The sequence below is a fragment of the Crocuta crocuta genome, unplaced genomic scaffold (genome assembly GCF_008692635.1).
Source record: "Crocuta crocuta isolate KB4526 unplaced genomic scaffold, BGI_CrCroc_1.0 scaffold452, whole genome shotgun sequence".
Lineage (NCBI taxonomy): Eukaryota > Metazoa > Chordata > Mammalia > Carnivora > Hyaenidae > Crocuta > Crocuta crocuta.
The window spans coordinates 414811-428568 of NW_027528851.1; the positions used below are offsets into that span (position 1 = coordinate 414811).

Consider the following 13758-nt stretch of genomic DNA (forward strand, 5'->3'; position numbering starts at 1 on the left):
ATTAAACTAAAAATTTAGTTCCTGAGTCCCACTAGCCATATTCCAAGTCCTCAAGGGCAGCATATAGTTAATGACTACCACATTGGACAATGCAGAGACACTGCTGTTAACACAGAAAGTTCCACTGCACAGCACTTCTGTAGACAATGGAAGTTTCCAATCTTCAAGTAACTAAAACAACTTTTAACATAAAAAATTTTATAGACATCCATGATAGGAATTATAAGTATAGTATCTTTTGATTGAAAATAGACAATATGGCAAAAAGCTACAATAAATGTAATAAAGCAAGAATTCATTTAAAAGCATTGTTGGCCACAGGGCATCTAAATATACTGGGAAAATAGTACACATGTGTGTGAGACAGATGGTTTACTCAGCTTGCAGCCTGAATGTGGTACATATGGCTTCAAGGACAGCATTGTCCATAGCCCCAAATCGGGCCATGAGGTAATGCTGTTTTTCCTCTAAGCTGCATCTGATCTTTGCGTATGTGTACTTTTCACTCACTGCCTTATATTTGTTATCTGTGTGCCTTTCCCCTCAGCTGAATCATTTGATCCTCAAGAGCATGAATCTCACTTCCTAAAAAGTCTCTCAAAATGAGTATCCTTACTCTAATCAGCCTCATGAGGATAACCAGAGCAACTCACCAAGTATACTTAGTTATCTTCTCATTGAATCTACTTTATGGCAGAAATAGGTTATGCCTATAAAGGAGATTTATACTCCAGTATAGTTCCAAACAAAATGTTGGCTCTAACCAGATGATGAAGGCTAATAACAACAATGTGTTATGTTTTTGGCCAGGCTTAAAAATGGCTGGCAAGATCGGTTCTCAACATGTGCAACATTTAAATTAGAAAGGCATGGAACAACATTTCACATCTTACTTGTCAAGAGAAAAATAAATGGAAGAGGGCAGATCCCTTTCCACAAGTATGCAGAAATCAATTAGAATAGCTGTAGCTCACAAATCAGAGAACACTCTCTGCCTGTCGGTAATAATTATTTGGCTTCTATTAGCTCAGCCAGCATTCCATGCTATCTCGCCTGCCACCCTGCCTCTAACTTCCTTCCCAGATTCTCAAATCACATTGATCTTGAAGTACAGGCTTCTAAAGGTTTCGGAAGCAACTTTCAAAATCTATTTGTCAGAATATGGTTCCTTATGTCCATAGGAACATGAAAGTCAGAATGTATAAAGAGAAGCTGATTAGTGCCTTTTTATGGAGGTATTTATGCAGAGGCAGTTCACCTGTCAGGAGATCTGGCCCATCAGAGGTGACTGCTCAGTTCTCTTCTGTTAAGGTCTTAACATTATATAATAATTTTAGTGAAAATTATCCCAAAGTTACCCTTCACATAGATATTAATGTCAGGGAATTAATTCCTATCTCTTTTTTTTTTCTTCTGATTTTCAATACCAACAATGGAAGTCATATGAAAATCATTAGAAAAGAAATGGAAACAAACAAAATGAAAAAGTATAAACTGATTTTAGCACATTTAGCTAAACTGAGGTAAATTCAACAACACATTTAGGTAAATTTTAGCACATTTAGATGATGGCTACCAGGTTGCTCCCAAAAATTAGTTAGTGGAAGAATACTAGCATGAAAAAATGTTCATGATTTATTACCAAATGAAAAAAAAAGTGTTTCATACAGATTATGATTTTGGTAATTAAAAATGTATATGCAGGCATTAAAACTTTGGAAAGTTACAGATTGAATGTTAATGATAGTTAAATATTTGATTTTATGGGAGAATAATTTCTTTTGTACCTTTTTAGGGCTAAGTTTTCTGTAATAAGTCATTTTTATTTCTCTCTTTCTCTCTCTCTATATGTATGTGGATATGTATGTATATATGTAATACAAACCTATTTTCTAGACTTGTAATGAAAACATAAAAAACGAACCATACAAACAAAAACAAAGATAACCAGGGACAGCAATTTTTGTATGATTACAATGCTTTGGTACAACTAAATCTGGGAGAGGCTAAAAGCCCAGAAAAGATGCTTTAAAAATATCAGTAGAGTTCAGAGAATAAAACTAGTGCTATTTGGAAGACATGCTATATATTTTGAGTTTCAATGTTGCCTACTCCCTGGATTCACTAAGACCCACATTGGAATAGGACAAAAATACCACAAGTAGCCATGGCTCTCTGGGGTCATGCTGTGATGGAGAATAAGGCGCACAGCACCATGGCCCCATCTCCCCTCCTCTCATATGCTCTCTGCCACTTTGACTCACCGTTTGAATCCCAGTCTATTGTTCCACTCTGAGACCTTGGACAAGTTACCTGATTTCTTTCAACCTTAGCCTGCTCATCTGTTAGAATAATGAAAATAGATGTCTTGCTAGTTTTAACTTTTGAAGATTATACAGGAAAATATATGTAAAGTACTGACACAGTACCTGACACCGAGGCATTCACTAAATAGTAGCTACTTTTGCCAACAAAAAATTGAAATGTTCATATTACTGTGGAGATAAGTTATGCTTTTTGTGTGTGTGTCCCATAAACTACTGAGTCTGCTTTTAGATTAAATGCTTCAGCAATTTTACAGTAGTCGCAGGTCAGCTGAAAAGAACTGGCTACTGGGGGTCCCTAACTAACCAGTCTGGAAACAAGCACAATGCAAAGCTGAATTGCCAAATTACACCCGGTGATCTACAGTACCACCCAGGGGCCCTCTTCACAACGTAACTGCTTCTTGCAGGCTCATTTATCTATTTATCAGTTATTCTGCTTCATTCAAAGATACAGGAATGTCCACAGTCTGTCACAAGGAAAGATATGTGAGTGCCTGCGGTGTATTCTAATGACACACCTATGGGGGCAGCTACAATACACCTCAAAGGCACCTAAAGCATACAGGTGTGAATCAGTCAGGTCCCTCTCTGGAGGACCCCTAATCTTTGTAGGACTCTGAGTGTGTGTGTGTGTGTGTGTGTGTGTGTGTGTGTGTGTGTATAAAGACAAAGAAGCAATACAATTCAACACAATGACTGCCTTAGGTCAGAGGTATATATAGTTGACCCTTGCACAATGTGGGTATGAACTGTGTGGGTACACTTGCATGTGGATTCTTTTTCAATAAATGCATTACAGTACTGTAAATGTATTTTCTCTGCCTTATGATTTTCTTTTCTCTAGCTTACTTTATGTGAGAATATAGTATATAAAACATATAACACACAAGATATGTGGTAATCAACTTTATGCTATTGATAAGGCTTCTAGTCAATAGTAGTAGGCTCTTAGTAGTTAAGTTTTTAGGGAGTCAAAAGTTATATGCGGATTTTCAACTGTGTGGGGAGTTGGCACCCTTAACCCCTGCCTTGTTTAAGGGTCAACTTGACTTAGTACTAAGGAAACAAATGAGAGGCGTTGTGTCTGAGAAGGTTTCACAGAAAAAGGAAAGTATGAGTCAGTCTTACTAAATAAATTAGTTTACCTCCAACGATGGTGGGGGATTGGGGAGGCAGAAGTCCCTGCAAGGCTGGGCAGAGGTACCAAAGCATCAAAGGGCATAATGTGCTTTAATCATGAGGCACGTAAGTACTGACATGGCAGTAACTGCCAACACTGACGAAGCACTAATAAGAGTCAAATGTTACCTCAGGTTCACCTTACAAAAACTCTGCGATGCAACTAATATGATTCTCAGTTTACACGTGGCAAAATGAAGGCATTGGGAAGTTAAGTAGCTCGACCAGGATTGCATAAATGGTATGTAACAGAAACTGCACTGGAATTCAGGTTTTAAGCTATTCTCCAAGAGAAGCAGGAAATGTCGATTGTAAAAAGGTCTTCCATGACATGCTCCAGAGTGTGACCTTCACTCTGAGTTGTTCCATGGTTTTCAAACTTTGAGAAACAGCAAAAAATAATTGTTCAGAAGAAAAAGAGAAACTTAAAAGAGAGTATGTGAAATTGATGTAAAACAAAGCTGTGGGGGACTCTGAGGGAGGGACCCAAGGGAGGTCCGAGGGATTCTTATGGCTCTTAGGAAGACACTTTGAAAACAGCTGCAGGGGGCAATTGGGAAATGAGTTGGTACAGTTTGTGGCTTTGAAAGAAATGGGCAAGTCATGTGCAGAACCACTAGACAGGGACAAGACTGAAATTAGCAAAGTCTTCAAAGCTCCTGTCATGGTTTGGGTGAGGGGGTAACAAAACTTAGGCAGATTTCCCCACGACTTGGTGCCTGGCTGAATCTGAGGGTAAGAAAAGGCATTCAGGGTGACTGTGGATGTCTAGTTTAGGGTACTAGAATCAGGTGCGAGTGTCAGCTAAGATGAGGGCACAAAAGGACACACAGAGTCCTCGGAGGGACAGTGGGCGTGCAGGTCTGGAGCCTGGAAGTGAAGCTGGAGACAGGGATTTGGGTGTGCAGGCAGCGGGATGCTGGGGCAGCAGGAGCACAGAGATCTCACAGGAGAGCTTTAAGAAAGAAAGGACGGGTAGTGAATGATGCTCCCAGAGAACCAACCTGAGGGATGGGCAGGGGAGGAAACGATGCAGGAGGAGAGGGCCCAGAAATCAGAGTGACGCAGAGAGAAGGCAGTATGGAGCCAAGATGGCCTTGTGGTAGAAAAAGTGGTCAGTGGGACAGAAGGCCGAGGAGAGATGATGTAGGATGAGGTTTGACAAAAGGCCAAAGGATCTGGTGACCGAGGGAGGGGTAACCTTGGTGGCAGTGGCCTTGATGGGAGCAGTGACAGTGCTTTTTTGTTAGAGAAAGGGACCTTTCAAAAACTGTCTACTCCTGAGAAATGTAGCTAAAAACTGGTTTCTGCTCACTTTCCTCTGGGTCATATTTCCACAATACAGTCTCCTTACTCTAATCCAAAAAAGCTTTGGAACAAAATATGACTCAATTCAAAGAAACTTATATTGAAATAATATTTCTGAAATGTACCATTGATATACAATATCACAGACAATCTGCCAAAGTATTTTCAGTTTCTGCTTCCACGCTTCAAGCATTTTTAAATGCTAAAACCCACTACACGTTTTGTTTCCTAAATTGGATTAAAAAGCAATTTTATACTCTGTCAATCAGCTTTACCAAGACATAAAGGGAGGATTGCATTAGTGTTTGCATGAAATAGAATTTCCATCACTCTAACAAGGTCCTGTGGATACTCCATTAGCATATACAATTACCAGGATGTTTTTCCCCACAAGCCTCTTAAAATCCCCATGAAATAAGGATTTCTAGATTAACATTAGATGAATTTTCTTAAAAAATGTAAATTTTTTCTGGGAATGCATTTCTGTCATAACATTTTTCATTCTTTCCTCTCTGCTTTATCATGACTTCCCACACTCTGAGACTTAAAATTTAAAACTACGTATCTATTAGCCTGGATGCTCACATCAATATTCTGTCAAGCCTGGACTGTCCTGCTGGGAAAATGAGCTTCAGGAGCGTAGCAAGCCCCTTTCTCCAGCACACTCAGGGCCTGCCCAGTGCACACCCAGCCGCCCCTGGGTGGGGCTAGTAGGAGGAACCCATGGGATACCAGTGCTGGTATTATAGGCAAGATGAAGATAAAAGCTTTCCCTTCATTGGTGCTGATGATTTTTCTGGATTTTTCTCCTTCAACAACTCCACCCACAGCACCCAAGAATCTCAAGCTGCTGGGGCTCCCTCAGCCCCCTGCTGCTCCTCAGAATGTGTGTGGGCCCTCTAGTTCAATGGGTCAGACTGCATATGCTTGGGGTTTCCTTGTGGTGGTAGTGATGGGTCACAGGCTTCTGTTATTTTCTAAACTGTATACACAGAGGTGCCTTGGGATTGTTGGGCTACCTATTTCTCATCCCAGTTTCAATCACAGCAGTTCTACTTTTACTTGCTTTGTTGATTAAGGCTTCGTATAAGATTGTATTAGAAGGAAAAGTTTATTGCTTTAAAAAAAATCATTATTAGTTACTTGGCATTGTTGTTTTGGTGGCAAAGAGCAGGGATGGCTATTCCAGAAAAAAAGGAGACAGAGGTTGGAAATGGGTAACTCTTAATCAGCCACAAGCAAGGGACTTACCAACAGTTACAAACTGGGAATTCCAGAAGGCATTAGCTGTAGCCAGAACATACTAGAGCCTCCTCTCAAATCTGTAGGCCTAGAGGGACCCTGTGGGTACTCAAGGTCAGGGGCACTGCAGTGCCACTGTTACAGTCTCTAGTTGTCCTTCTCACTAGATGTTTCAAGAAGTACTTGTTAATGCATTTTTCTAGGCAGCATCTATTGTAGCCCAGCCAGCCAAAGCAGAAATAGAGCTAAAAGTACCAGGAAAAAGATGATGAAAGCCCAACACACATCAAGCGCCTACCACGTATTGGATGAATTACACAATGTAATTCCATTTACTTTTCATCAGACCTATGAAGCCTTTATTTTTATCTCCATTTTATCAAAAAGGAAACAGGCAGGGAGCTAATCAACTCCCCCTTCCCACAGTTCCCTTTGGACCAGGGACAAGAAGTAGTGAGAGTCCCTGTTTCAAATGCTTTTGGACCGTTTCAATGACACTTCACAGGTCTGCCTACCTTTCTGTTGCTACCCTTCGCTCTATCATTACATTAATGTATTCTCCTGGTAATAACAGGAAGTCTGCATAATGGGCCTGACAATTCAGAAAAGAATAAAAGTCCATGGCTAACAATGTTTCATCTTACTAGTGGTGGCAAAGAAATGCAAACTAAAAGAACAGAATTCTATATTTGAACCTAATCATAAATGTTTATTTTTCTTCTTTGTTTTCTTTTCTCAGTCTTCAGCAAACTGCTCAGTGCTGGTAAGGGTGTGACAAAATGGTAAAGAAAGTGTTACCTGCTAATGGGGGTGGGGGGTGGTATAAACTACCACAGTCTTTTTAGGTAAGTAATTTGGCAATAAATATTAAGAGCCCCGATGTGCTTCTATATGTTATGCTGTAATTCTCATTTTGTATATCTATCCTAAGGAAATAACATAAAGACCCAAATATCTTTATGCCCCAAAGGTTTGCTATTGGAGTTGAGCACCTGATGTCTGCAATAGAGGACACAAGAATTAAGTCATTCTTTTCAACAAATAATGCTGGGAAAACTGGATTCCACGTGCACAAGAATGTAATTGGACCTTTATCTTATACCATACACAAAAATCAACCTAAAATGCGTTAAAGGTTTAAATATAAGACCTAAAAGTATAAAACCCCTAGTGGTAAGCATAGGCAGAAGCTTTGTTGGCTATGACACCAAAAGCATAGGTGACAGAAGTAAAAATAGACAAATAAGACTATATCAAAGTAAAGAGCCTCTGTGCAGCAAAGGAAACCATCAACTGAGTGAAAAAGCAACCTGTGAAATGGGAGAAAATATTTGCAAACTACACATTTGATAAGGGGTTAATATCCCAAATACACAAGAAACTCCTACAATTCGATAGCAAAAAAACAAAAACAAAAACAAACGAAAAAAACCAAACCAAACCAAATAACTTGATTAAAAAATGGGCAAAACACTTGAATAGCCATTTCTCCAAAGAAGGTATACAGATGGCCAACAGGTACATGAAAAGATGCTCAAAATCACAAATTATCTGGGGCGCCTGGGTGGCTGTTGGTTAAGCATTTGACTTTGGCTCAGGTCATGAACTCATGGTTCATGAGTTTGAGCCCTGCATTGGGGTCTGTGATGACAGCTCAGAGCCTGGAGCCTGCTTCAGATTCTGTGTCTCCCTCTCTATCTGCTCCTCTCCTGCTCATGCTCTCTCTCTCTCTCTCAGAAAAAAAAACATTAAATTTTTTTTAAAAAATCACAAATTATCAGGGAAGTGTAAACCAAAACCACAATGAGATATCACTTCATACAAGTTAGGATATATGAAGCCATTGTCAAAAAAAAAAAATAGTGTAACAAGTGTTAGTGAGAAAGTGAAGAAATTAGAATTCCTGTGCACTATGTCAGCAGGAATGTAAAATGGTGCAGCCACTATGGAAAACAGTATGGAGATTCCTCAAAAAATTAAAAATAGAACTACCATATGATCCAGTGATTCAAATCTGGGTATTCATCCAAATGAATTGAAAACAGGATCTTGAAGAGATATTTACACTCCAATCTTCATTGCATCATTATTCATAGTAGCCAAAAAGTGGAAAAAACCTAAATTGCCATCAACTCATGGATGGATAAAGAAAACGTAATATACACACAATGGAATACTATTCAGCCTTAAAGAAGATGGGAATCCTGTTCTGTGCTGTGCCGTGGAATAGCCTAGAGGACATTATACTAGGTGAGATAAGCCAGTCATGGGACAAACACTGCATGATTCCACCTAGATGAGGTATCTAAAGTGGTCACACTCATAGAAGCAGATAATACAATGGCGATTACCCGGGGCTGGGAGGAGGGAGGAATGGAGCGGTGCTGGTCCAGTGGGCATGGGGTTTCAGTTATTCTACAGATCTGTTTTACAACAATGTGCATACAGTTAACAATACTATACTGTATACTTAAACATTTGTTAAGAAGGTAGATTTCGTGATATGTGTTTTTTGACATAAAATAAGGAAACAAACCATTCAGAAAATAGTTACTAAGAAAATTTTAAAGTGTTTGACAGTATATGGCTAAAAGACTTGGACTCTAGTGGTAAGTTAGAAGATAGCCTTTTAAAGGTCAAAGAACCATGAAAATCTGATGATTCTCCTCCAAAAAGAATAAATATGCCCACAATTCCCAGCCATAAAGTACAAATTTAGAGCCTCATGTTAATTTCTGTAAACATGTATATGCTATGTGATCATGATCCCAAAGTATTAAAATGCATGGGGAAATAAGGCTAGAAGGAAATAGTCTTAAATATGACTAGGTGATAGGACTATGGATAATTTCCTTCTATTTTTAAAAAAAATAATAAAAAATTTATTTTTATAATGCCACTACAGAGGTGAAAAAAAATCTAATACCTTACTCTTGTTTTAGAAAGTTGTCAGAAAATGAAAATTTATCTTTAGCACCCTGAAGGAGCTAATGAAACATCCTCCAAACCAAAAAGCTGTCTCTTTGCAGGGAAATACTTGCAATGTAGCTATAGCAAACTAAGGGTATGTAGCATTAGTAAAAACTCAGATCTGTGTGGAGTGATGAATCACTGGCAGAAAAGCACCACCCTCGCAGGTAAATCTTGACATGGTTAGTGATTTCTTGGATATGATCCCAAAAGCATAGGCAACAAAAGCAAAATAAACAAGTGGGACTATATCAAAATAAAAAGTTCTGTGCAGCAAAGGAAACAAAATAGAGCAAGGTGGGTGGGGAAGCATATCTGCAGAGAAAGCAAAAGAAAAAGCTAAAACTAAAAATCCAGTAAGCTATAACAATATATAGATGAAGGTATATATAGAAGAACCAAGATGTGCATGGCCTTTCATTTGTCCAGCATCATGAGTGAAATTTTCTTTCAAAAATGAAGAATATTCCCTGTCCATTCAAAGCTCTTATTTTAATACCATTAAATGGGAGATACCCTCTAACAGTGTAGGGATCTCTTCATCTATTTGAACCGTGTACCCAGTTCTTAAAAAATCAGCAGCATCATGAAGATCCTAACACACTGGTCATCCTCAAAAGGGGGTAAACAGTAATTTCATAGTCAATGCACTGCAGTGAGAGATCACAGAGGGGAGAGATTGATTCTGGCATGAGGGAGGTACAGGCTTCCTGGTGGTGACTTTTAATGGTGGGGGTGAAGGGTGAGTAGGATTTCCTCAGAGGAAACAAAGGGGGAAGGGGAGGAGAATGTTTCTGGAACAATGAACAGATTGTTAGAAGGAGCTGGAAGAAATGAAAAACAAGCTGGGTCAGATTATGAAGGGTCCTGAAGAACCATTCAAGGAGTTTATAACTTCCTCTGTAGGGTTGAGGACACAGCTGCAGTTCCTAGGGAGAGGAGTAACGCAATTCAGTTTGTATAGGCTGCTTCCTCCTTGTAATTTGCTGTAATCCAAAGCTTCAGAAATACTTGGCCACTTAAGAGGCTCCCCTTCAGAAAAGAGACTCGTGGCTTTTTACTATTTTTATTTACTTTTGGGTCCTGAGGTGTGTTTAGGAGAGACGCTCCCTACTCTGCATGTTTGCAGGTGAAGAGTGTTCTGAAGAGTAACCCTCCTGAGGTAAATAACTGACATTTTTCATTGGATACTGAAATATCAATGATGCACCTCTGCTTACTAGAAAGCCAGATAGACCTAAGTTGGATGTTCATGAAAGGCAGTTCTCAGCTACTACATTTGGTATGTTTTCTCACTCCAACAGACTGTAATTGGGTAAAACAGCATGCAGTTGTTGAAAATTTCTGTGGCAAGCCACTGATGACTTCCTTTCATAGAGAAAAAGAAACCATGGAAGTGTTTAAGGTAAAATAATATCTTAACAAAATGTGAATTGTCCCCAAGTGTTTTGGAAAGTGATGTGCCTGCCATCATTTGAAGGCTTCAAGTCTAGGCTGGTCTGCAACTTGGTGGGAGAGTGAGGGGCAGGGGAGGGTGATGTTTAAGGGTTAGAGAACCCAGAATTAGTTCAGGCTCTGTCACGTACTAGCTGCATAACCTGAGCAGGCTACCTAACCTCTCCAAACCTGCAGCACTCTCATCTGTAGAGCAGGGATAATAACATAATGCACCTCACGGTGTTGTTATGAAAAATAAATGAGATGTTCACTTAGCACTGTGCTCAGCACACAGTAAACATTCAATACAAACCAATATTAAAAATAATCATCATAATATCATTATGAGGAGACATTCAAGCTGAGGATGGGAAGGTGTCCTAGATGATTTCTAAGGCCTCTTCTTACACCAGGAGTCTAAGAGTTTTAAGACTTTATATCTTTCATTGATGTCTCATTTGAATTAAGGCTATTTTCTGCCTGAAAAGGCACAAGTGTGTGTGTGTGTGTGTGTGTGTGTGTGTGCACGTGCGTGCACATGTTTACCGGAAGTATTAGCAAGCAGTCCAATAAAACAGTAGATCATGTATAAAAGATGCAGGTATTAGCCTGCATATAGTACACATGTATCAAAAGTTTGTGGTTAACTCTGAACGTAATTTTGAACATTGACTCACAGGTCCTTTTCCTCATGAAAATGTCAATAGACAAAGAGGCTCTGGAAAAAAACTCCCCCTCCCCACCCCCCACCCAGGACAATCACCAACAAAGCAAAGTGGTAGAGAATCGGTTTACCTACGTACCTTATCTTTTCTCCAGTTAATAATTAAAAAGTAAAGTTAATTCAAGTATTTCAAATGTTCCCACTTAAAATAATTCTATTTTGCAGGCAGAGTGCTAGCTGACTCAGTTAAATTTTTCCAAGGTAGCCTTAAACTATTTCTTAGGGCTTTTAATACTCTTCTAGAGGTTCAATAAACCATGTAAGACCTTTATCACAGAATTACACTACAGCTTCAACAAAAATATCTAACCAACAAGTACTGTACCAGTTTTCTATCTACCTCAAGTGCTGGGATCACAAAGCTCTGGCTGGTACAACTGGAAGCATTAAGACCCAGACCCCAGACTTGAGCGGCTTCCAAAAAGTCAAATATCAATAGTTTTAAGACTTTGTGAAAATACAGTGTTGAAGTATTTTCAAAGATCTTTGAATATATTATCTCACTTGGTCTTTATCACAAAAGACAGGTAAGGCTTATATTTTTATCTTCATTTGAAAAATGAGGAAAAACTTTGAGTTCAGAGATGCTAAGCCCTAAGCTCCCCCCAAGGTTAATAAATGACAGAACCAGAACTTAAACCCAAGTTTTAGTCTCAGAAGCTAGGACTCTATTGCTCAATACAACTTCTAAAAGATCCTATTCATGCTCACCGTATGACTCTATAGTTAAAGAACAGCATTCAATAAATATTAATTGATGACCTAAGTTGACTGTAGTTCAGGACAATATTTTCATGATTAGCTTTAACCTTTCATCAAATTTGAATGAATACTTTTAACTTAGCTGAAAAGATATTCAATAGAGAGAGATATTTTATACCACCCTATATACAATGCCCAAGTCTACAAATACTATGTTGATCATTATCCACTGGAACTAGAGTGGGTAAATATATCCTTCACCAACTGTGGCACTGTGCGCCATTCTTCCATTTCCTGTTTTGTGAGAAAATGAGCATGACCTGAGTAAAAGCTCAGAAATGAGGTTAGGTCACTTATCTCGGTCACTCTGAATACCAACAAAATAAAGTAGGTTCCATAAGTCGTCACATACACACATACACAGACATACACACCATCTTTTGCACAGTACTTCAAGAAAAAAAAGGAAAAGCTTTCCTTTGTCATTTTTTACCAGTGAAAGCCTTCATTAGGCATTTTTCCAAGAAAACTATGCCTTGTAGTGCCTGTTGGAAATTATATAAAGTTTCCCACAGGTCAGAATGCACTTTATAATATCGAGAAACTGAAAATAGCCCTCAGCAATGTGCCTATCACATACCAGGTACTCAAATAGAGGTAAATAATAAATACAAAGCCATCCCCCAAACAAAAGATTATAGAAATATCCTCTATCATGATCTGACTCCTTTAAAATCAAACTTAGAAAAAAAAATATATGGGAAATCCTGGGTATTTATAAACTGTTCAATCATGCAGTTAACAATTAAGACAAACATCTCCTACTATATATACCTACTAAAACAGCACTCACAAGTCAAAAGAAAAACACTTCTTCATACTTGAAGTTTCTCCCTATTATTTTCTTGCCAATACTGATTATCATTTATTTGTAGAGACAGAGAGCATCACATTAATCAGTATTTTTTTCACCATTTCTATTCACCACAAGGTTCATTTCCTGAGTTAGGTCTAAGTTAAGACTATAACTTAACTGGTGTGAAATTCCTATCAAATGCATCATTACTCTTAGGATCTCCATATTTTGCCAGTTTCAGACTTCCTGGCCTGCCCCGCCTAAGCTAGGTCTATCAATATACCTTAATTATATGAAACCTGAAAATCGGCCCAAAGCCTCTCGAATGTAGCTTTTGCTTAAAAATGAAGCCGACAGCCATAGACTAATAGGGCCTCAACATTCACTGGCTGCAATTTACTTTTTTATATGGGGTGTATTCGAGACATGACACTGTGGTCACTGAACACTTTTTCTGCTATCACAACGAGTTTCTGTGCGATTCCACAGACTCACTTTTGGCACGTGTGGGTTGAATTCCACAGCTCTGTGAATGGCCTCTACTGCGTTCATCTCTGCTGTGCTCAGCCCCCGCCGAGATGCAGCCTCGGGAGAGAATCTGAAAAGCAGAAAGACAAACACCATCCAGTTGGGACCGCTGCTTGGGCATCAACCCGGAAAGGTATCTACACGTCAAGGGCCCACAGAACCACAGCGAGCCAATGGCATGAGCTCTCCAAACCTCCACTACATGGAACCTCTGAGTGACCCCTCAGACCGAGGCCAACAAAAACCCCAGCAGAAGCAGAAAGCGTGCTTGCGTCTAAGCTTGGCAGGAATGAAATTCAGCTGTCAAGTCTCTCTGTCTAAATAGCTAATCTAAATCTTCTATGAGGTACCTGCTCAGGTCAGGGGAGGGGGTAGGACTGACGAGGGCAGACAGTGTGGGAAAAAGAGAAAACCAGGTTACAGAAGAGCGCACTTGTTTAAAAACAGAACTAGGGAGAATTTTAAAGGAGGCTCCCAACCCAATG

At 39.2% G+C, this 13758-nt stretch overlaps 1 protein-coding gene across 3 annotated transcripts in view; it reads right to left on the minus strand.

Annotated features, from left to right (window-relative positions):
* ST7 (suppression of tumorigenicity 7) overlaps positions 1-13758 on the minus strand; it is a 272136-nt gene that overhangs the window by 24027 nt on the left and 234351 nt on the right. For all 3 annotated transcript variants that reach the window (XM_077756029.1, XM_077756027.1, XM_077756028.1), the window contains one exon: positions 13241-13343. In XM_077756029.1, coding sequence (XP_077612155.1) covers positions 13241-13343 — 103 coding nt within the window. The remainder of the gene's footprint in view (positions 1-13240; positions 13344-13758) is intronic.